We start from the raw sequence: 24,540 nt of genomic DNA, 5'->3' as shown, positions 1-24,540 counted from the left end.
TCCTCTGCCGTGTCTCTTCCTCTGCCGTGTCTCTTCCGTATCTAATCCTGTCCTGTGTGATACTGACTGCTGAGCCTTGTATCTAATCCTCTCCTGTGTGATACTGACTGCTGAGCCGTGTATCTAATCTTATCCTGTGTGATACTGACTGCTGAGCCGTGTATCTAATCCTATCCTGTGTGATACTGACTGCTGAGCCGTGTATCTAATCCTATCTTGTGTGATACTGGCTGCTGAGCCGTGTATCTAATCCTCTCCTGTGTGATACTGACTGCTGAGCCTTGTATCTAATCCTCTCCTGTGTGATACTGACTGCTGAGCCGTGTATCTAACCCTATCCTGTGTGATACTGACTGCTGAGCCCTGTATCTAACCCTCTCCTGTGTGATACTGACTGCTGAGCCGTGTATCTAATCCTATTCTGTGTGATACTGACTGCTGAGCCGTCTATCTAATCCTCTCCTGTGTGATACTGACTGCTGAGCCGTGTATCTAATCCTATCCTGTGTGACACTGTCTGCTGAGCCGTGTATCTAACCCTCTCCTGTGTGATACTGACTGCTGAGCCGTGTATCTAATCCTATCCTGTGTGATACTGACTGCTGAGCCATGTATCTAATCCTCTCCTGTGTGATACTGACTGCTGAGCTGTGTATCTAATCCTATCCTGTGTGATACTGACTGCTGAGCCGTGTATCTAATCCTCTCCTGTGTGATACTGACTGCTGAGCCGTGTATCTAATCTAATCCTCTCCTGTGTGATACTGACTGCTGAGCCATGTATCTAATCCTCTCCTGTGTGATACTGACTGCTGAGCTGTGTATCTAATCCTCTCCTGTGTGATACTGACTGCTGAGCCGTGTATCTAATCCTCTCCTGTGTGATACTGACTGCTGAGTCGTGTATCTAATCCTCTCCTGTGTGATACTGACTGCTGAGCCGTGTATCTAATCCTATCCTGTGTGATACTGTCTGCTGAGCCGTGTATCTAATCCTATCCTGTGTGATACTGACTGCTGAGCCATGTATCTAACCCTCTCCTGTGTGATACTGACTGCTGAGCCTTGTATCTAATCCTCTCCTGTGTGATACTGACTTCTGAGCCGTGTATCTAATCCTATCCTGTGTGATACTGACTGCTGAGCCGTGTATCTAATCCTCCTGTGTGATATTGACTGCTGAGCCATGTATCTAATCCTCTCCTGTGTGATACTGACTGCTGAGCCGTGTATCTAATCCTATCCTGTGTGATACTGACTGCTGAGTCGTGTATCTAATCCTTTCCTGTGTGATACTGACTGCTGAGCCATGTATCTAATCCTCTCCTGTGTGATACTGACTGCTGAGCCGTGTATCTAATCCTATCCTGTGTGATTCTGACTGCTGAGCCGTGTATCTAATCCTCTCCTGTGTGATATTGACTGCTGAGCCATGTATCTAATCCTCTCCTGTGTGATACTGACTGCTGAGCCATGTATCTAATCCTCTCCTGTGTGATACTGACTGCTGAGCTGTGTATCTAATCCTCTCCTGTGTGATACTGACTGCTGAGCCGTGTATCTAATCCTGTCCTGTGTGATACTGACTGCTGAGCCGTGTATCTAATCCTCTCCTCTGTGATACTGACTGCTGAGCCGTGTATCTAATCCTATCCTGTGTGATACTGACTGCTGAGCTGTGTATCTAACCCTCTCCTGTGTGATACTGACTGCTGAGCCGTGTATCTTATCCTTTCCTGTGTGATACTGACTTCTGAGCCGTGTATCTAACCCTCTCCTGTGTGATACTGACTGCTGAGCCATGTATCTTATCCTTTCCTGTGTGATACTGACTGCTGAGGCGTGTATCTAATCCTATCCTGTGTGAAACTGACTGCTGAGCCGTTTATCTAATCCTCTCCTGTGTGATACTGACTGCTGAGTCGTGTATCTAATCCTATCCTGTGTGATACTGACTGCTGAGCCGTGTATCTAATCCTTTCCTGTGTGATACTGACTGCTGAGCCGTGTATCTAATCCTCTCCTGTGTCATACTGACTGCTGAGCCTTGTATCTAATCCTCTCCTGTGTGATACTGACTGCTGAGCCGTGTATCTAATCCTATCCTGTGTGATACTGTCTGCTGAGCCGTGTATCTAATCCTCTCCTGTGTGATACTCACTGCTGAGCCGTGCATCTAATCCTCTCCTGTGTGATACTGACTGCTGAGCCGTGTATCTATTCCTATCCCGTGTCTCGCCCCTTCCCGTGTCTCGTCCCCTCCCGCGTCTCGTCCCCTCCCGCGTCTCGTCCCCTCCCGCGTCCCGTCCCCTCCCGTGTCTAGTCCTCTGCCGTGTCGCGTCCTCTGCCGTGTCTCGTCCTCTCCTGTGTCTCGTCCTCTCCTGTGTCTCGTCCTCTCCTGTGTCTCGTCCTCTCCTGTGTCTCTTTCTCTGCCGTGTCTCTTTCTCTGCCGTGTCTCTTTCTCTGCCGTGTCTCTTTCTCTGCCGTGTCTCTTTCTCTGCCGTGTCTCTTTCTCTGCCGTGTCTCTTCCTATGCTGTGTCTCGTCCTCTCCTGTGTGTCTCTTCCTCTGCTGTGTCTCGTCCTCTCCTGTGTCTCGTCCTCTGCTTTGATTCGCCCTCTGCAGTGTCTCGTCCTCTGCAGTGTCTCGTCTGCAGTGTCACGTCCTCTCCCGTGTCTCGTCCTCTGCTGTGTGTCTCTTCCTCTCCAGTGTCTCGTCCTCTTCCGTGTCTCTTCCTCTGCCGTGTCTCTTCCTCTGCCGTGTCTCTTCCTCTGCCGTGTCTCGTCCTCTGCCGTGTCTCTTCCTCTGCCGTGTCTCTTCCTCTGCCGTGTCTCTTCCTCTCCTGTGTGTCTCTTCCTCTCCTGTGTGTCTCTTCCTCTCCTGTGTGTCTCTTCCTCTGCTGTGTCTCTTCCTCTGCTGTGTCTCGTCCTCTGCTGTGTCTCGTCCTCTGCTGTGTCTCGTCCTCTGCTGTGTCTCTTCTTCTGCCGTGTCTCTTCCTCTGCCGTGTCTCTTCCTCTGCTGTGTCTCGTCCTCTGCTGTGTCTCGTCCTCTCCCGTGTCTCGTCCTCTCCCGTGTCTAGTCCTCTGCTGTGTCTCGTCCTCTCCTGTTTGTCTCTTCCTCTGCTGTGTCTCTTCCTCTGCTGTGTCTCTTCCTCTGCTGTGTCTCTTCCTCTCCTGTGTCTCTTCCTCTCCTGTGTCTCGTCCTCTCCTTTGTCTCTTCCTCTCCCGTGTCTCGTCCTTTCCTGTTTGTCTCGTCCTCTGCTGTGTCTCGTCCTCTGCTGTGTCTCGTCCTCTGCTGTGTCTCCTCCTCTGCTGTGTCTCCTCCTCTGCTGTGTCTCCTCCTCTCCTGTGTGTCTCGTCCTCTCCTGTGTGTCTCGTCCTCTTCTGTGTGTCTCGTCCTCTCCTGTGTGTCTCGTCCTCTCCTTTGTGTCTCGTCCTCTCCTGTGTGTCTCGTCCTCTCCTGTGTGTCTCGTCCTCTGCTGTGTCTCGTCCTCTCCTGTGTGTCTCGTCCTCTCCTGTGTGTCTCGTCCTCTCCTGTGTGTGTTTCGTCCTCTCCCGTGTCTCATCCTCACCCGTGTCTCGTCCTATCACGTGTCTCGTCCCCTGCCGTGTCTCCTTCCCGTGCTGTGTCTCGTCCTCTCCTATAATATAATAATAATCTTTATTTTTATATAGCGCTAACATATTCCGCAGCGCTTTACAATTTGCACACATTATCATCGCTGTCCCCGATGGGGCTCACAATCTATATTCCCTATCAGTATGTCTTTTGAATGTGGGAGGAAACCGGAGAACCCGGAGGAAACCCACGCAAGCACGGGGAGAACATACAAACTCCTTGCAGATGTTGTCCTTGGTGGGATTCGAACCAAGTGCTCCACTGAGCCACCGTGCTGCCCTCCTGTGTGTCTCGTTCTCTCCTGTGTGTCTCGTTCTCTCCTGTGTGTCTCGTCCTCTCCTGTGTGTCTCGTCCTCTCCTGTGTGTCTCGTCCTCTCCCGTGTCTCGTCCTCTGCTGTCTTGTCCTCTGCTGTGTCTCGTCCTCTGCTGTGTCTCGTCCTCTGCTGTGTCTCGTCCTCTGCTGTGTCTCGTCCTCTCCTGTGTCTCGTCCTCTCCTGTGTCTCGTCCTCTCCTGTGTGTCTCGTCCTCTCCTGTGTGTCTCGTCCCCTCCCGTGTCTCGTCCCCTCCCGTGTCTCGTCCCCTCCCGTGTCTCGTCCCCTCCCGTGTCTCGTCCCCTGCCGTGTCTCGTCCCCTGCCGTGTCTCGTCCTCTTCCGTGTCTCGTCCTATTCCGTGTCTCGTCCTCTCCCGTGTCTCGTCCCCTCCCGTGTTTCGTCCCCTCCCGTGTTTCGTCCTCTCCCGTGTCTCGTCCTCTGCTGTGTCTCGTCCTCTGCTGTGTCTCGTCCTCTGCTGTGTCTCGTCCTCTGCTGTCTCGTTCTCTGCTGTGTCTCGTCCTCTGCTGTGTCTCGTCCTCTCCTGCGTGTCTCGTCCTCTGCTGTGTCTCGTCCTCTGCTGTGTCTCGTCCTCTCCTGTGTGTCTCGTCCTCCTGTGTGTCTCGTCCTCTCCTGTGTGTCTCGTCCTCTCCTGAGTGTCTCGTCCTCTCCTGTGTGTCTCGTCCTCTCCTGAGTGTCTCGTCCTCTCCTTTGTGTCTCGTCCTCTCCTGTGTGTCTCGTCCTCTCCTGTGTGTCTCGTCCTCTCCTGTGTGTCTCGTCCTCTCCTGTGTGTCTCGTCCTCTCCTGTGTGTCTCGTCCTCTCCTGTGTGTCTCGTCCTCTGCTGTGTCTCGTCCTCTGCTGTGTCTCGTCCTCTGCTGTGTCTCGTTCCCTCCTGCGTCTCGTCCTCTCCTGTCTCTTCCTCTCCTGTGTCTCGTCCTCTCCTGTGTGTCTCGTCCTCTGCTGTGTGTCTCGTCCTCTGCTGTGTCTCTTCCTCTGCTGTGTGTCTCGTCCTCTGCTGTGTCTCGTCCTCTGCTGTGTCTCGTCCTCTGCTGTGTCTCGTCCTCTGCTGTGTGTCTCGTCCTCTGCTGTGTGTCTCGTCCTCTGCTGTGTCTCGTCCTCTGCTGTGTCTCGTCCTCTGCTGTGTCTCTTCCTCTGCTGTGTGTCTCTTCCTCTGCTGTCTTGTCCCCTCCCGTGTCTTGTCCTCTCCTGTGTGTCTCGTCCTTTGCTGTGTCTCGTCCTTTGCTGTGTCTCGTCCTCTGCTGTGTCTCGTCCTCTGCTGTGTCTTGTCCCCTCCCGTGTCTTGTCCTCTCCTGTGTGTCTCGTCCTTTGCCGTGTCTCGTCCTCTGCCGTGTCTCGTCCTCTGCTGTGTCTCGTCCTCTGCTGTGTCTCGTCCTCTCCTGCGTGTCTCGTCCTCTGCTGTGTCTCGTCCTCTCCTGTGTGTCTCGTCCTCTCCTGTGTGTCTCGTCCTCTCCTGTGTGTCTCGTCCTCTCCTGTGTGTCTCGTCCTCTCCTGTGTGTCTCGTCCTCTGCTGTGTCTCGTCCTCTGCTGTCTCGTCCTCTGCTGTGTCTCGTCCTCTGCTGTGTCTCGTCCTCTGCTGTGTCTCGTCCTCTCCTGCGTGTCTCGTCCTCTGCTGTGTCTCGTCCTCTGCTGTGTCTCGTCCTCTCCTGTGTGTCTCGTCCTCTCCTGTGTGTCTCGTCCTCTCCTGAGTGTCTCGTCCTCTCCTGTGTGTCTCGTCCTCTCCTTTGTGTCTCGTCCTCTCCTGTGTGTCTCGTCCTCTCCTGTGTGTCTCGTCCTCTCCTGTGTGTCTCGTCCTCTCCTGTGTGTCTCGTCCTCTCCTGAGTGTCTCGTCCTCTCCTGTGTGTCTCGTCCTCTCCTTTGTGTCTCGTCCTCTCCTTTGTGTCTCGTCCTCTCCTGTGTGTCTCGTCCTCTCCTGTGTGTCTCGTCCTCTCCTGTGTGTCTCGTCCTCTCCTGTGTGTCTCGTCCTCTCCTGTGTGTCTCGTCCTCTCCTGTGTGTCTCGTCCTCTCCTGTGTGTCTCGTCCTCTGCCGTGTCTCGTCCTCTCCTGTGTGTCTCGTCCTCTCCTGTGTGTCTCGTCCTCTCCTGTGTGTCTCGTCCCCTCCCGTGTCTCGTCCCCTCCCGTGTCTCGTCCTCTGCTGTGTCTCGTCCTCTCCGGTGTCTCATCTTCTTCCTGTGTCTCGTTCCCTCCCGCGTCTCGTCCCCTCCCGTGTCTCGTCTCCTGTGTGTCTCGTCCTCTGCTGTGTCTCGTCCTCTGCTGTGTCTCGTCCTCTGCTGTGTCTCGTCCTCTGCTGTGTCTCGTCCTCTGCTGTGTCTCGCCCTCTGCTGTGTCTCGCCCTCTGCTGTGTCTCGCCCTCTCCTGTGTGTCTCGTCCTCTCCTGTGTGTCTCGTCCTCTCCTGTGTGTCTCGTCCTCTCCTGTGTGTCTCGTCCTCTCCTGTGTGTCTCGTCCTCTGCCGTGTCTCGTCCTCTGCCGTGTCTCGTCCTCTGCCGTGTCTCGTCCTCTGCCGTGTCTCGTCCTGTGCCGTGTCTCGTCCTCCGCCGTGTCTCGTCCTCTCCTGTGTGTTTCGTCCTCTCCCGTGTCTCGTCCTCTCCCGTGTCTCGTCTCGTCCTCTGCTGTGTGTCTCGTCCTCTGCTGTGTGTCTCGTCCTCTGCTGTGTCTCGTCCTCTCCTGTTTGTCTCTTCCTCTGCTGTGTCTCGTCCCCTCCCATGTCTCATCCTCTGCTGTGTCTCTTCCTCTGCTGTCTTGTCCCCTCCCGTGTCTTGTCCTCTCCTGTGTGTCTCGTCCTTTGCTGTGTCTCGTCCTTTGCTGTGTCTCGTCCTCTGCTGTGTCTTGTCCCCTCCCGTGTCTTGTCCTCTCCTGTGTGTCTCGTCCTCTGCTGTGTCTCGTCCTCTGCTGTGTCTCGTCCTCTGCTGTGTCTCGTCCTCTGCTGTGTCTCGTCCTTTGCTGTGTCTCGTCCTCTGCTGTGTCTTGTCCCCTCCCGTGTCTCGTCCTCTCCTGTGTGTCTCGTCCTCTGCCGTGTCTCGTCCTCTGCCGTGTCTCGTCCTCTGCCGTGTCTCGTCCTCTCCCGTGTCTCGTCCTCTGCCGTGTCTCGTCCTCTGCCGTGTCTCGTCCTCTGCCGTGTCTCGTCCTCTGCCGTGTCTCTTCCTCTGCCGTGTCTCGTCCTCTCCCGTGTCTCGTCCCCTCCCGTGTCTCGTCCCCTCCCGTGTCTCGTCCCCTCCCGTGTCTCGTCCCCTCCCGTGTCTCGTCCTCTGCCGTGTCTCGTCCTCTGCCGTGTCTCGTCCTCTGCCGTGTCTCGTCCTCTGCCGTGTCTCGTCCTCTGCTGTGTCTCGTCCTCTCCTGTGTGTTTCGTCCTCTCCCGTGTCTCGTCTCGTCCTCTGCTGTGTGTCTCGTCCTCTGCTGTGTCTCGTCCTCTGCTGTGTCTCGTCCTCTCCTGTTTGTCTCTTCCTCTGCTGTGTCTCGTCCCCTCCCGTGTCTCGTCCTTTGCTGTGTCTCGTCCTCTGCTGTGTCTCGTCCTCTCCTGTGTGTCTCGTCCTCTGCTGTGTCTCATCCTCTGCTGTGTCTCGTCCTCTGCCGTGTCTCGTCCTCTGCCGTGTCTCGTCCTCTGCCGTGTCTCGTCCTCTGCCGTGTCTCGTCCTCTGCCGTGTCTCGTCCCCTCCCGTGTCTCGTCCCCTCCCGTGTCTCGTCCCCTCCCGTGTCTCGTCCCCTCCCGTGTCTCGTCCCCTCCCGTGTCTCGTCCTCTGCTGTGTCTCGTCCTCTCCGGTGTCTCATCTTCTTCCTGTGTCTCGTTCCCTCCCGCGTCTCGTCCCCTCCCGTGTCTCGTCTCCTGTGTGTCTCGTCCTCTGCTATGTCTCGTCCTCTGCTGTGTCTCGTCCTCTGCTGTGTCTCGTCCTCTGCTGTGTCTCGCCCTCTGCTGTGTCTCGCCCTCTGCTGTGTCTCGCCCTCTCCTGTGTGTCTCGTCCTCTCCTGTGTGTCTCGTCCTCTCCTGTGTGTCTCGTCCTCTGCCGTGTCTCGTCCTCCGCCGTGTCTCGTCCTCTCCTGTGTGTTTCGTCCTCTCCCGTGTCTCGTCCTCTCCCGTGTCTCGTCTCGTCCTCTGCTGTGTGTCTCGTCCTCTGCTGTGTGTCTCGTCCTCTGCTGTGTCTCGTCCTCTCCTGTTTGTCTCTTCCTCTGCTGTGTCTCGTCCCCTCCCATGTCTCATCCTCTGCTGTGTCTCTTCCTCTGCTGTCTTGTCCCCTCCCGTGTCTTGTCCTCTCCTGTGTGTCTCGTCCTTTGCTGTGTCTCGTCCTTTGCTGTGTCTCGTCCTCTGCTGTGTCTTGTCCCCTCCCGTGTCTTGTCCTCTCCTGTGTGTCTCGTCCTCTGCTGTGTCTCGTCCTCTGCTGTGTCTCGTCCTTTGCTGTGTCTCGTCCTCTGCTGTGTCTTGTCCCCTCCCGTGTCTTGTCCTCTCCTGTGTGTCTCGTCCTTTGCCGTGTCTCGTCCTCTGCCGTGTCTCGTCCTCTGCCGTGTCTCGTCCTCTGCCGTGTCTCGTCCTCTCCCGTGTCTCGTCCTCTGCCGTGTCTCGTCCTCTGCCGTGTCTCATCCTCTGCCGTGTCTCGTCCTCTGCCGTGTCTCGTCCTCTGCCGTGTCTCGTCCTCTGCCGTGTCTCTTCCTCTGCCGTGTCTCGTCCTCTGCCGTGTCTCGTCCTCTGCCGTGTCTCGTCCTCTGCTGTGTCTCGTCCCCTCCCGTGTCTCGTCCTCTCCCGTGTCTCGTCCCCTCCCGTGTCTCGTCCCCTCCCGTGTCTCGTCCCCTCCCGTGTCTCGTCCCCTCCCGTGTCTCGTCCCCTCCCGTGTCTCGTCCCCTCCCGTGTCTCGTCCTTTGCCGTGTCTCGTCCTTTGCCGTGTCTCGTCCTTTGCCGTGTCTCGTCCTCTGCCGTGTCTCGTCCTCTGCTGTGTCTCGTCCTCTCCTGTGTGTTTCGTCCTCTCCCGTGTCTCGTCTCGTCCTCTGCTGTGTGTCTCGTCCTCTGCTGTGTCTCGTCCTCTGCTGTGTCTCGTCCTCTCCTGTTTGTCTCTTCCTCTGCTGTGTCTCGTCCCCTCCCGTGTCTCGTCCTCTGCTGTGTCTCGTCCTCTGCTGTGTCTTGTCCCCTCCTGTGTCTCGTCCTCTCCTGTGTGTCTCGTCCTCTGCTGTGTCTCGTCCTCTGCTGTGTCTCGTCCTCTGCTGTGTCTCGTCCTCTCCCGTGTCTCGTCCTCTCCCGTGTCTCGTCCTCTGCCGTGTCTCGTCCTCTGCCGTGTCTCGTCCTCTGCCGTGTCTCGTCCTCTGCCGTGTCTCGTCCTCTGCCGTGTCTCGTCCCCTCCCGTGTCTCGTCCCCTCCCGTGTCTCGTCCCCTCCCGTGTCTCGTCCCCTCCCGTGTCTCGTCCCCTCCCGTGTCTCGTCCCCTCCCGTGTCTCGTCCCCTCCCGTGTCTCGTCCTCTGCTGTGTCTCGTCCTCTGCTGTGTCTCGTCCTCTCCGGTGTCTCATCTTCTTCCTGTGTCTCGTTCCCTCCTGCGTCTCGTCCCCTCCCGTGTCTCGTCTCCTGTGTGTCTCGTCCTCTGCTGTGTCTCGTCCTCTGCTGTGTCTCGTCCTCTGCTGTGTCTCGTCCTCTGCTGTGTCTCGTGCTCTGCTGTGTCTCGTCCTCTCCGGTGTCTCATCTTCTTCCTGTGTCTCGTTCCCTCCTGCGTCTCGTCCTCTCCCGTGTCTCGTCTCCTGTGTGTCTCGTCCTCTCCCGTGTCTCGTCCTCTCCCGTGTCTCGTCCTCTCCCGTGTCTCGTCCTCTGCTGTGTCTCGTCCTCTGCGCTGTGTCTCGTCCTCTGCGCTGTGTCTCGTCCTCTGCGCTGTGTCTCGTCCTCTGCGCTGTGTCTCGTCCTCTGCGCTGTGTCTCGTCCTCTGCGCTGTGTCTCGTCCTCTGCTGTGTCTCGTCCTCTGCTGTGTCTCGTCCTCTGCTGTGTCTCGTCCTCTGCTGTGTCTCGTCCTCTGCTGTGTCTCGTCCTCTGCTGTGTCTCGTCCTCTGCTGTGTCTCGTCCTCTGCTGTGTCTCGTCCTCTGCTGTGTCTCGTCCTCTCCTGTTTGTCTCGTCCTCTGCTGTGTCTCGTCCTCTGCTGTGTCTCGTCCTCTGCTGTTTCGTCCCCTCCCGTGTCTCTTCCTCTCCGGTGTCTCGTCCTCTCCGGTGTCTCATCTTTTTCCTGTGTCTCGTTCCCTCCTGCGTCTCGTCGTCTCTTGTGTCTCATCTTCCACAGTATCTCATCCCTCTGTATCTCATCCCTCTCTGTATCTCATCCCCACAGTGCGCTCCAATGACCCCTCGCAGCGGCGAGTGCTGGACTCGGCCACGCGGCAGCGGCGTCTGACCCGGCAGCTGGAGGCGCTGGAGAAGGACAACTTCCAGGACGACCCTCACGCCAACCTCCCCCAGCTGAAGAGGCTGCCGCAGTTCGACGATGACCACGAGACGGGTGAGGCTGATACCAGAGGACACTAGCTGCAGCCATGTTCACATAGGGCTGGGTGGGATGTCCGCCTGAGCAGTGGCCCTGGACGGGGAATAACTCCCATCCTCCGCACATAATAGGTGATGCTGTAGTGTAATCACAGGAGCAGCGAGTGCGCTGCTGCCACCCGGTGGTGGAAAAGCATAATAACTGTTGTCATTACATCCACAGGGAAGAAGAAGAAGAAAACGCGGGGCGATCACTTCAAGCTGCGATTCCGCAAGAACTTCCAGGCGCTTCTAGAGGAGCAGGTGGGTGTCACAGCCCCCTTCTCTCACCCAGCTGGGGGTGGGCTCACAGACCCCTTCTCTTTGTGCTGAGGTGGGATCACAGACCCCCTACTCTCGCCTTTCTGTGGGTGGGCTCACATCCCCCTACTCTTGCTCTGTGGGGGGCATGGTCTCATCCCCCTACTCTCGCCCTGCTGGGGGTTGGCTCACAGACCCCCTACTATTGCCCTGCTGGGGGTGGGCTCACAGACCAATTCTCGCCCTGCTGGGGGTGGGCTCACAGCCCCCTCCTTTCGCCCTGCTGAGGGCGGGCTCACAGACCCCCTATTGTTGCCCTGCTGGGGGTGGGCTCATAGACCCTCTACTCTTACCCTCCTTGGGGGTGGGCTCACATCCCCCTACTCTCGGCCTGCTGGGGGTGGGCTCACAAACCCCCTACTCTCGGCCTGCTGGGGGTGGGCTCACATCCCCCTACTCTCGGCCTGCTGGGGGTAGGCTCACAGACCCCCTACTCTCGGCCTGCTGGGGGTAGGCTCACAGACCCCCTACTCTCGGCCTGCTGGGGGTGGGCTCACAGACCCCCCTACTCTCGCCCTGCTGGGAGTGGGCTCACATCCCCCTAGTCTCGCCCTGCTGGGGGTGGGCTCACATCCCCCTACTCTCGGCCTGCTGGGGGTAGGCTCACAGACCCCCTACTCTCGGCCTGCTGGGGGTGGGCTCACAGACCCCCCTACTCTCGGCCTGCTGGGGGTGGGCTCACATCCCCCTACTCTCGCCCTGCTGGGGGTGGGCTCACATCCCCCTACTCTCGGCCTGCTGGGGGTGGGCTCACATCCCCCTACTCTCACCCTCCTGGGGGTAGGCTCACAGACCCCCCTACTCTCAGCCTGCTGGGGGGTAGGCTCACAGACCCCCTACTCTCGGCCTGCTGGGGGTGGGCTCACATCCCCCTACTCTCGCCCTCCTGGGAGTGGGCTCACAGACCCCCCTACTCTCGGCCTGATGGGGGTGGGCTCACAGACCCCTCCTTTCGCCCTGCTGAGGGTGGGCTCACAGACCCCCTACTCTCGGCCTCCTGGGGGTGGGCTCACATCCCCCTACTCTCGGCCTGCTGGGGGTGGGCTCGCAGCCCCCTTCTCTCGCCCTGATTGGGGCGGGGGCCACACTCTGCTGACATTTCCTCTCTTCCAGAACCTGAGCGTCTCGGAGGGCCCTAACTACCTGACCGCCTGCTCCCCGGCCTCCAGCTTCCCGCAGCGTCACTTCTGCTCGGTGTGTGGCTTCCCCTCGCACTACTGCTGTGTGTCCTGCGGGGCGCGCTACTGCTGTGTGAAGTGTCTGGGGACTCACCAGGAGACCAGGTGAGGAAGCTTCGCCCACCTTGATCCCCCCCCCCCCCGCCACTGATTTCCTCTTTAACCCTTCCTTGTCTATGTCGCAGGTGCCTGAAGTGGACGGTGTGATGGCAGCGGTGGTCGAGCCATTCCTGTAAATACATTTATTTGTGTCTGGAGATTTTATTTCTCAATAAACCTTGATGTTTTGTTACTTGTGAAGCTTCTCCGGCTCCGCGGATCTGTCGTCTGTGCGAGGACTGCGGCGTAATGGTAGAATGATCAGTGAGCCAGTAATGCGGCCTCTCACCGCCATGTGTGCGGTCAGCGGAAGGTCTCCTGCTCTACTATTTATATATATATACACCCTGCTGCAGCATATGTATATAATCAACACAGGAGGGGGATGCAGCTGCAGTATACAGTATAATCACAGAGGAGTGGGGGTGCAGCTGCAGTATACAGTATAATCACAGAGGAGGGGGGTGCAGCTGCAGTATACAGTATAATCACAGAGGAGGGGGATGCAGCTGCAGTATACAGTATAATCACAGAGGAGGGGGATACAGCTGCAGTATACAGTGTAATCACAGAGGAGGGGGGTGCAGCTGCAGTATACAGTATAATCACAGAGGAGGGGGGTGCAGCTGCAGTATACAGTATAATCACAGAGGAGGGAGGTGCAGCTGCAGTATACAGTATAATCACAGAGGAGGGGGGTGCAGCTGCAGTATACAGTATAATCACAGAGGAGGGGGATGCAGCTGCAGTATACAGTATAATCACAGAGGAGGGGGATACAGCTGCAGTATACAGTGTAATCACAGAGGAGGGGGGTGCAGCTGCAGTATACAGTATAATCACAGAGGAGGGGGATGTAGCTGCAGTATACAGTATAATCACAGAGGAGGGGGGTGCAGCTGCAGTATACAGTATAATCACAGAGGAGGAGGGTGCAGCTGCAGTATACAGTATAATCACAGAGGAGGGGGGTGCAGCTGCAGTATACAGTATAATCACAGAGGAGGGGGATGCAGCTGCAGTATACAGTATAATCACAGAGGAGGGGGATGCAGCTGCAGTATACAGTATAATCACAGAGGAGGGGGATGCAGCTGCAGTATACAGTATAATCACAGAGGAGGGGGATACAGCTGCAGTATACAGTATAATCACAGAGGAGGGGGTGCAGCTGCAGTATACAGTATAATCACAGAGGAGGGGGATGCAGCTGCAGTATACAGTATAATCACAGAGGAGGGGGTGCAGCTGCAGTATACAGTATAATCACAGAGGAGGGGGGTGCAGCTGCAGTATACAGTATAATCACAGAGGAGGGGGGTGCAGCTGCAGTATACAGTATAATCACAGAGGAGGGGGTACAGCTGCAGTATACAGTATAATCACAGAGGAGGGGGATACAGCTGCAGTATACAGTATAATCACAGAGGAGGGGGATACAGCTGCAGTATACAGTATAATCACAGAGGAGGGGGGTGCAGCTGCAGTATACAGTATAATCACAGAGGAGGGGGATGCAGCTGCAGTATACAGTATAATCACAGAGGAGGGGGATGCAGCTGCAGTATACAGTATAATCACAGAGGAGGGGGATACAGCTGCAGTATACAGTATAATCACAGAGGAGGGGATGCAGCTGCAGCATACAGTATAATCACAGAGGAGGGGGGTGCAGCTGCAGTATACAGTATAATCACAGAGGAGGGGGGTGCAGCTGCAGTATACAGTATAATCACAGAGGAGGGGGGTGCAGCTGCAGTATACAGTATAATCACAGAGGAGGGGGATGCAGCTGCAGTATACAGTATAATCACAGAGGAGGGGGATGCAGCTGCAGTATACAGTATAATCACAGAGGAGGGGGATACAGCTGCAGTATACAGTATAATCACAGAGGAGGGGATGCAGCTGCAGTATACAGTATAATCACAGAGGAGGGGGGTGCAGCTGCAGTATACAGTATAATCACAGAGGAGGGGGATGCAGCTGCAGTATACAGTATAATCACAGAGGAGGGGGATGCAGCTGCAGTATACAGTATAATCACAGGAGGGGGGTGCAGCTGCAGTATACAGTATAATCACAGAGGAGGGGGGTGCAGCTGCAGTATACAGTATAATCACAGAGGAGGGGAATGCAGCTGCAGAATACAGTATAATCACAGAAGAGGGGGATGCAGCTGCAGTATGCAGTATAATCACAGAGGAGGGGGTGCAGCTGCAGTATACAGTATAATCACAGAGGAGGGGGGTGCAGCTGCAGTATACAGTATAATCACAGAGGAGGGGGTGCAGCTGCAGTATACAGTATAATCACAGAGGAGGGGGATGCAGCTGCAGTATACAGTATAATCACAGAGGAGGGGAATGCAGCTGCAGAATACAGTATAATCACAGAGGAGGGGGATGCAGCTGCAGTATGCAGTATAATCACAGAGGAGGGGGGTGCAGCTGCAGTATGCAGTATAATCACAGAGGAGGGGGGTGCAGCTGCAGTATACAGTATAATCACAGAGGAGGGGGGTGCAGCTGCAGTATACAGTATAATCACAGAGGAGGGGGATGCAGCTGCAGTATACAGTATAATCACAGAGGAGGGGGATACAGCTGCAGTATACAGTATAATCACAGAGGAGGGGGGTGCAGCTGCAGTATACAGTATAATCACAGAGGAGGGGGATGCAGCTGCAGTATACAGTATAATCACAGAGGAGGGGGATGCAGCTGCAGTATACAGTATAATCACAGAGGAGGGGATGCAGCTGCAGCATACAGTATAATCACAGAGGAGGGGGGTGCAGCTGCAGTATACAGTATAATCACAGAGGAGGGGGGTGCAGCTGCAGTATACAGTATAATCACAGAGGAGGGGTGTGCAGCTGCAGTATACAGTATAATCACAGAGGAGGGGGGTGCAGCTGCAGTATACAGTATAATCACAGAGGAGGGGGATGCAGCTGCAGTATACAGTATAATCACAGAGGAGGGGGATACAGCTGCAGTATACAGTGTAATCACAGAGGAGGGGGGTGCAGCTGCAGTATACAGTATAATCACAGAGGAGGGGGGTGCAGCTGCAGTATACAGTATAATCACAGAGGAGGGAGGTGCAGCTGCAGTATACAGTATAATCACAGCGGAGGGGGGTGCAGCTGCAGTATACAGTATAATCACAGAGGAGGGGGATGCAGCTGCAGTATACAGTATAATCACAGAGGAGGGGGATACAGCTGCAGTATACAGTGTAATCACAGAGGAGGGGGGTGCAGCTGCAGTATACAGTATAATCACAGAGGAGGGGGATGTAGCTGCAGTATACAGTATAATCACAGAGGAGGGGGGTGCAGCTGCAGTATACAGTATAATCACAGAGGAGGAGGGTGCAGCTGCAGTATACAGTATAATCACAGAGGAGGGGGGTGCAGCTGCAGTATACAGTATAATCACAGAGGAGGGGGATGCAGCTGCAGTATACAGTATAATCACAGAGGAGGGGATGCAGCTGCAGTATACAGTATAATCACAGAGGAGGGGGATGCAGCTGCAGTATACAGTATAATCACAGAGGAGGGGGATGCAGCTGCAGTATACAGTATAATCACAGAGGAGGGGGATACAGCTGCAGTATACAGTATAATCACAGAGGAGGGGGTGCAGCTGCAGTATACAGTATAATCACAGAGGAGGGGGATGCAGCTGCAGTATACAGTATAATCACAGAGGAGGGGGTGCAGCTGCAGTATACAGTATAATCACAGAGGAGGGGGGTGCAGCTGCAGTATACAGTATAATCACAGAGGAGGGGGTACAGCTGCAGTATACAGTATAATCACAGAGGAGGGGATACAGCTGCAGTATACAGTATAATCACAGAGGTGGGGGATACAGCTGCAGTATACAGTATAATCACAGAGGAGGGGGGTGCAGCTGCAGTATACAGTATAATCACAGAGGAGGGGGATGCAGCTGCAGTATACAGTATAATCACAGAGGAGGGGGATACAGCTGCAGTATACAGTATAATCACAGAGGAGGGGATGCAGCTGCAGCATACAGTATAATCACAGAGGAGGGGGGTGCAGCTGCAGTATACAGTATAATCACAGAGGAGGGGGGTGCAGCTGCAGTATACAGTATAATCACAGAGGAGGGGGATGTAGCTGCAGTATACAGTATAATCACAGAGGAGGGGGATACAGCTGCAGTATACAGTATAATCACAGAGGAGGGGATGCAGCTGCAGTATACAGTATAATCACAGAGGAGGGGGGTGCAGCTGCAGTATACAGTATAATCACAGAGGAGGGGGATGCAGCTGCAGTATATAGTATAATCACAGAGGAGGGGGATGCAGCTGCAGTATACAGTATAATCACAGAGGAGGGGGATGCAGCTGCAGTATACAGTATAATCACAGAGGAGGGGGATGCAGCTGCAGTATACAGTATAATCACAGAGGAGGGGATGCAGCTGCAGTATACAGTATAATCACAGAGGAGGGGGATGCAGCTGCAGTATACAGTATAATCACAGAGGAGGGGATGCAGCTGCAGTATACAGTATAATCACAGAGGAGGGGGATGCAGCTGCAGTATACAGTATAATCACAGAGGAGGGGGATGCAGCTGCAGTATACAGTATAATCACAGAGGAGGGGGATACAGCTGCAGTATACAGTATAATCACAGAGGAGGGGGTGCAGCTGCAGTATACAGTATAATCACAGAGGAGGGGGATGCAGCTGCAGTATACAGTATAATCACAGAGGAGGGGGTGCAGCTGCAGTATACAGTATAATCACAGAGGAGGGGGGTGCAGCTGCAGTATACAGTATAATCACAGAGGAGGGGGGTGCAGCTGCAGTATACAGTATAATCACAGTGGAGGGGGTACAGCTGCAGTATACAGTATAATCACAGAGGAGGGGGATACAGCTGCAGTATACAGTATAATCACAGAGGAGGGGGATACAGCTGCAGTATACAGTATAATCACAGAGGAGGGGGGTGCAGCTGCAGTATACAGTATAATCACAGAGGAGGGGGATGCAGCTGCAGTATACAGTATAATCACAGAGGAGGGGGATACAGCTGCAGTATACAGTATAATCACAGAGGAGGGGATGCAGCTGCAGCATACAGTATAATCACAGAGGAGGGGGGTGCAGCTGCAGTATACAGTATAATCACAGAGGAGGGGGGTGCAGCTGCAGTATACAGTATAATCACAGAGGAGGGGGGTGCAGCTGCAGTATACAGTATAATCACAGAGGAGGGGGATGCAGCTGCAGTATACAGTATAATCACAGAGGAGGGGGATACAGCTGCAGTATACAGTGTAATCACAGAGGAGGGGGGTGCAGCTGCAGTATACAGTATAATCACAGAGGAGGGGAGTGCAGCTGCAGTATACAGTATAATCACAGAGGAGGGAGGTGCAGCTGCTGTATACAGTATAATCACAGAGGAGGGGGGTGCAGCTGCAGTATACAGTATAATCACAGAGGAGGGGGATGCAGCTGCAGTATACAGTATAATCACAGAGGAGGGGGATACAGCTGCAGTATACAGTGTAATCACAGAGGAGGGGGGTGCAGCTGCAGTATACAGTATAATCACAGAGGAGGGGGATGTAGCTGCAGTATACAGTATAATCACAGAGGAGGGGGATGTAGCTGCAGTATACAGTATAATCACAGAGGAGGGGGGTGCAGCTGCAGTATACAGTATAATCACAGAGGAGGAGGGTGCAGCTGCAGTATACAGTATAATCACAGAGGAGGGGGGTGCAGCTGCAGTATACAGTATAATCACAGAGGAGGGGGATGCAGCTGCAGTATACAGTATAATCACAGGAGGGGATGCAGCTGCAGTATACAGTATAATCACAGAGGAGGGGGATGCAGCTGCAGTATACAGTATAATCACAGAGGAGGGGGATGCAGCTGCAGTATACAGTATAATCACAGAGGAGGGGGATACAGCTGCAGTATACAGTATAATCACAGAGGAGGGGGTGCAGCTGCAGTATACAGTATAATCACAGAGGAGGGGGATGCAGCTGCAGTATACAGTATAATCACAGAGGAGGGGGTGCAGCTGCAGTATACAGTATAATCACAGAGGAGGGGGGTGCAGCTGCAGTATACAGTATAATCACAGAGGAGGGGGGTGCAGCTGCAGTATACAGTATAATCACAGAGGAGGGGGTACAGCTGCAGTATACAGTATAATCACAGAGGAGGGGGATACAGCTGCAGTATACAGTATAATCACAGAGGAGGGGGATACAGCTGCAGTATACAGTATAATCACAGAGGAGGGGGGTGCAGCTGCAGTATACAGTATAATCACAGAGGAGGGGGATGCAGCTGCAGTATACAGTATAATCACAGAGGAGGGGGATACAGCTGCAGTATACAGTATAATCACAGAGGAGGGGATGCAGCTGCAGCATACAGTATAATCACAGAGGAGGGGGATGTAGCTGCAGTATACAGTATAATCACAGAGGAGGGGGGTGCAGCTGCAGTATACAGTATAATCACAGAGGAGGGGGGTGCAGCTGCAGTATACAGTATAATCACAGAGGAGGGGGATACAGCTGCAGTATACAGTATAATCACAGAGGAGGGGATGCAGCTGCAGCATACAGTATAATCACAGAGGAGGGGGATGTAGCTGCAGCATACAGTATAATCACAGAGGAGGGGGGTGCAGCTGCAGTATACAGTATAATCACAGAGGAGGGGGGTGCAGCTGCAGTATACAGTATAATCACAGAGGAGGGGGATGTAGCTGCAGTATACAGTATAATCACAGAGGAGGGGGATACAGCTGCAGTATACAGTATAATCACAGAGGAGGGGATGCAGCTGCAGTATACAGTATAATCACAGAGGAGGGGGATACAGCTGCAGTATACAGTATAATCACAGAGGAGGGGGATGCAGCTGCAGTATACAGTATAATCACAGAGGAGGGGGATACAGCTGCAGTATACAGTATAATCACAGAGGAGGGGATGCAGCTGCAGCATACAGTATAATCACAGAGGAGGGGGATGTAGCTGCAGCATACAGTATAATCACAGAGGAGGGGGGTGCAGCTGCAGTATACAGTATAATCACAGAGGAGGGGGGTGCAGCTGCAGTATACAGTATAATCACAGAGGAGGGGGATGTAGCTGCAGTATACAGTATAATCACAGAGGAGGGGGATACAGCTGCAGTATACAGTATAATCACAGAGGAGGGGATGCAGCTGCAGTATACAGTATAATCACAGAGGAGGGGGGTGCAGCTGCAGTATACAGTATAATCACAGAGGAGGGGGATGCAGCTGCAGTATACAGTATAATCACAGAGGAGGGGGATGCAGCTGCAGTATACAGTATAATCACAGAGGAGGGGGGTGCAGCTGCAGTATACAGTATAATCACAGAGGAGGGGGGTGCAGCTGCAGTATACAGTATAATCACAGAGGAGGGGAATGCAGCTGCAGAATACAGTATAATCCATCTGGAAACCATCTGCAGAGACTTTGAAGACTTAGGCAAGAAAGTGAAAGAACTGGGAGCGCAGGTGGTCTTCTCTTCCATCCTCCCAGTGGATGGCCATGGAACAAGGAGGTGGAATAAGATTCTGCAGGTGAACAACTGGCTACGTCGATGGTGCCGTCAGCAACGATTTGGATTTCTGGATCACGGAGTGAACTACTTATACGATGGACTACTTGCTAGAGATGGGGTGCACCTTACGAAGACTGGTAAGCATGTATTTGGAAGTCGCCTTGCTACACTTGTAAGGAGAGCTTTAAACTAGAACAACATGGGAAGGGAAGCAAAAGACCAGAAAAAGCCATACACCTGACAAATGCTATTGAGAACTCTGCTATTAGAAGTGGAAAGGAAGAACAAAGACGAAAGAATCTAATTAATAAAAATATTGGAGAAAGAGAAACCAATCACAAACTAAAATGTTTCTATACTAATGCACAAAGCATGGGCAACAAACAAGGAGAATTGGAACTACTAACACAGGAAAAGAAATATGATGTCATTGGAATCACTGAAACTTGGTGGGACAATACACATGATTGGAATACAAGACTAGAAGGATACAACTTATTTGCAAGAAACAGACTTGATAAACGAGGAGGGGGTGTCGCATTGTATGTTAGAAACGCGTATATCTGTACAGAGATTGAAGCTTCAGAGACTGGGAGTTCTGTGGAAACTGTTTGGGTAAGAATACAAGGACAGAACAATGGAAAGGACACCATTGTAGGCATTTACTACAGGCCGCCTGTGCAAGCTGAAGCTATGGATGAACTCTTTATGCATCAAATGGCCAAGTTCTCCAAAAAATATGACATAGTTGTCATGGGAGATTTCAACTATCCAGACATTTGTTGGGAATCTCTCTCAGGCAAAACTAACAGGTCAAGGAAATTCTTATCCTCTCTTGCTGACAACTTTATCTTCCAAAAGGTAAGGGAGAAAACAAGGGGAACTGCTACCTTGGATCTAATCCTTATAAACAGGGAGGAAATGGTTGAGGAGGTAAAAGTGGCTGGGACCCTAGGAGGTAGCGACCATGCTATTTTAGAATTTTGGATAACTAGAGGCGGAAGACCTGTGAAGACTCAGACGTCAAGGTTAGATTTCAGAAAGGCAGATTTTAAGGGATTCAGAAAGAGAATTGGAGGGATCCAATGGCTGGATATCCTTAAAGACAAAAATGTCCAGGAAGGATGGGAAATCTTGAAAAATGAAATTCTCAAAGCACAGTTGTTAACAATTCCGAAAAGAGGGAAGAATAGGAAGCAGTTAAGGAAACCAGGATGGATGAACACAGAACTTAAGCACATGCTAAAAAGGAAGAAAAAAATGTTTATAAAATGGAAAGAGGGAGGCATATCTAAAGAAGAATATAATGCTGTCTGCAGAACCTGCAGGGCACAAATCAGATTATCTAAAGCTGAAAATGAATTGAGGCTTGCAAGAGATGTCAAAAGCAATAATAAAGGATTTTGGGGATATGTCAAAAGTAAAAGAAAAGTCAAAGATGCTATAGGATTTTTACAGGATGAAAATGATGAAATGGTAAGACAGGATGTTGAGAAGGCTGAACTTTTAAATTCCTATTTTGCATCTGTTTTCTCTCAGAAACGAAATGTAACATCAACTGTTATTCACTGTCCTATTAAGGGAATAGAAGAATTCAGGATATCTATAAACAGAAAGATAGTGAGGAAACACTTAGCTAACCTAAATGAATTCAAGTCTCCAGGTCCAGATGAATTACACCCCAGAGTACTGAAGGAGATAGCAGAAGAAATTTTTGAACCCCTCTCTATAATCTTTGAAAATTCTTGGAGAACAGGAGAAGTGCCAGAAGACTGGAGAAGAGCAAATGTTGTTCCTATCTTCAAAAAGGGGAAGAAGGTGGACCCAGGCAACTATAGGCCGGTGAGTCTGACTTCTATACCAGGAAGGATCTTTGAACAAATTATTAAACAACATGTATGTCAATACCTGGATAAGAATGAAGTGATTAAACAGAGTCAGCATGGGTTTGTAACTAATAAGTCATGTCAGACTAACTTAATTTCCTTCTATGATGGTATCACTGATTGGGTGGATCAAGGAAATGCTGTAGATATAGTATATCTTGACTTCAGCAAAGCATTTGACAAAGTCTCTCATACAATCCTTATTGAAAAAATGATTAAGTATGGAATGGACAAGGCAACTGTTAGGTGGATTCATAACTGGCTTAGTGATCGGACCCAAAGAGTGGTCGTAAATGGCTGCACATCCAGTTGGAAGAATGTCTCAAGTGGGGTACCACAGGGCTCTGTCCTGGGCCCTGTATTGTTCAACATCTTTATCAACGATTTAGATGAAGGAATTGAGGGTAAACTGATTAAATTTGCTGATGACACAAAGCTAGGAGGGATAGCTAATACTAGAGAAGAGAGAGAGAGGATTCAAAAAGATTTAAATAAACTGGAGAAGTGGGCAGCAACTAACAGAATGGTTTTTAACAGGGAGAAATGCAAAGTACTACATCTGGGCAATAAAAATGGAAAAAGCATATATAGAATGGGAGGAATAGGGCTAAGTGACAGCACATGTGAAAAAGACTTGGGTATACTAATAGATCACAGACTGAATATGAGTCAACAGTGTGATGCAGCAGCAAAAAAGGCAAATGCAATTCTAGGATGTATTAACAGAAGCATACAGTCTAGATCACGTGAAGTCATTATTTCCCTCTACTCCTCTTTGGTCAGACCTCATCTGGAATATTGTGTCCAGTTTTGGGCACCACATTTTAAAAAAGACATCAACAAACTGGAGCAAGTTCAGAAAAGAGCGACCAGAATGGTGACCGGTCTGCAAACCCTGTCTTATGAGGAAAGGTTGCAGGATTTGGGAATGTTTAGTTTGCAGAAGAGAAGACTGAGAGGAGACTTAATAGCTGTCTACAAATATCTAAAGGGCTGTCACATTGTAGAAGGATCAACTTTATTCTCATTTGCACAAGGAAAGACTAGAAGCAATGGGATGAAACTGAATGGGAGGAGACACAGATTAGATATTAGAAAAAACTTTTTGACAGTTAGAGTGATCAATGAGTGGAACAGGCTGCCACGAGAAGTGGTGAGTTCTCCTTCAATGGAAGTCTTCAAACAGAGGCTGGACAGACATCTGACTGGGATGATTTAGCGAATCCTGCTTTGAGCAGGGGGTTGGACCAGATGGCCCAGGAGGTCCCTTCCAACTCTACGATTCTATGATTCTATGATTCTATGATTCTATAATCACAGAAGAGGGGGATGCAGCTGCAGTATGCAGTATAATCACAGAGGAGGGGGTGCAGCTGCAGTATACAGTATAATCACAGAGGAGGGGGGTGCAGCTGCAGTATACAGTACAATCACAGAGGAGGGGGTGCAGCTGCAGTATACAGTATAATCACAGAGGAGGGGGATGCAGCTGCAGTATACAGTATAATCACAGAGGAGGGGGATGCAGCTGCAGAATACAGTATAATCACAGAGGAGGGGGATGCAGCTGCAGTATGCAGTATAATCACAGAGGAGGGGGGTGCAGCTGCAGTATACAGTATAATCACAGAGGAGGGGGGTGCAGCTGCAGTATACAGTATAATCACAGAGGAGGGGGGTGCAGCTGCAGTATACAGTATAATCACAGAGGAGGGGGGTGCAGCTGCAGTATACAGTATAATCACAGAGGAGGGGGATGCAGCTGCAGTATACAGTATAATCACAGAGGAGGGGGATGCAGCTGCAGTATACAGTATAATCACAGAGGAGGGGGGTGCAGCTGCAGTATACAGTATAATCACAGAGGAGGGGGATGCAGCTGCAGTATACAGTATAATCACAGAGGAGGGGGGTGCAGCTGCAGTATACAGTATAATCACAGAGGAGGGGGGTGCAGCTGCAGTATACAGTATAATCACAGAGGAGGGGGATGCAGCTGCAGTATACAGTATAATCACAGAGGAGGGGGGTGCAGCTGCAGTATACAGTATAATCACAGAGGAGAGGGATGCAGCTGCAGTATACAGTATAATCACAGGAGGGGGGTGCAGCTGCAGTATACAGTATAATCACAGAGGAGGGGGATGCAGCTGCAGTATGCAGTATAATCACAGAGGAGGGGGGTGCAGCTGCAGTATACAGTATAATCACAGAGGAGGGGGATGCAGCTGCAGTATAATCACAGAGGAGGGGGGTGCAGCTGCAGTATACAGTATAATCACAGAGGAGAGGGATGCAGCTGCAGTATACAGTATAATCACAGAGGAGGGGGGTGCAGCTGCAGTATACAGTATAATCACAGAGGAGGGGGGTGCAGCTGCAGTATACAGTATAATCACAGAGGAGGGGGATACAGCTGCAGTATACAGTTTAATCACAAAGGAGGGGGATGCAGCTGCAGTATACAGTATAATCACAGGAGGGGGGTGCAGCTGCAGTATACAGTATAATCACAGAGGAGGGGGATACAGCTGCAGTATACAGTATAATCACAGAGGAGGGGGATACAGCTGCAGTATACAGTATAATCACAGAGGAGGGGGATGCAGCTGCAGTATACAGTATAATCACAGGAGGGGGTGCAGCTGCAGTATACAGTATAATCACAGAGGAGGGGGGTGCAGCTGCAGTATACAGTATAATCACAGAGGAGGGGGGTGCAGCTGCAGTATACAGTATAATCACAGAGGAGGGGGGTGCAGCTGCAGTATACAGTATAATCACAGAGGAGGGGGGTGAAGCTGCAGTATACAGTATAATCACAGAGGAGGGGGTGAAGCTGCAGTATACAGTATAATCACAGAGGAGGGGGATGCAGCTACAGTATACAGTATAATCACAGAGGAGGGGGGTGAAGCTGCAGTATACAGTATAATCAAAGAGGAGGGAGATGTAGCTGCAGTATACAGTATAATCACAGAGGAGGGGGATGCAGTTGCAGTATAC

At 52.2% G+C, this 24,540-nt stretch overlaps 1 protein-coding gene across 2 annotated transcripts in view; it reads left to right on the top strand.

Annotated features, from left to right (window-relative positions):
• ZNHIT1 (zinc finger HIT-type containing 1) overlaps window positions 1-12,221 on the top strand; it is a 44,146-nt gene extending 31,925 nt beyond the window's left edge. For both annotated transcript variants that reach the window (XM_073547168.1, XM_073547167.1), the window contains exons 2-5: window positions 10,232-10,399; window positions 10,607-10,686; window positions 11,857-12,026; window positions 12,107-12,221. In XM_073547168.1, coding sequence (XP_073403269.1) covers window positions 10,232-10,399; window positions 10,607-10,686; window positions 11,857-12,026; window positions 12,107-12,128 — 440 coding nt within the window. In that variant the 3' untranslated portion in view covers window positions 12,129-12,221. The remainder of the gene's footprint in view (window positions 1-10,231; window positions 10,400-10,606; window positions 10,687-11,856; window positions 12,027-12,106) is intronic.
• Window positions 12,222-24,540: the final 12,319 nt, after the last annotated feature.

The sequence above is a fragment of the Dendrobates tinctorius genome, unplaced genomic scaffold (genome assembly GCF_039654945.1).
Source record: "Dendrobates tinctorius isolate UK_male_01 unplaced genomic scaffold, ASM3965494v1 ptg000151l, whole genome shotgun sequence".
NCBI classification, from domain to species: domain Eukaryota; kingdom Metazoa; phylum Chordata; class Amphibia; order Anura; family Dendrobatidae; genus Dendrobates; species Dendrobates tinctorius.
The sequence above is the reverse complement of the archived record's forward strand: the minus strand, read 5'-3'. Positions and strand labels throughout refer to the sequence as shown.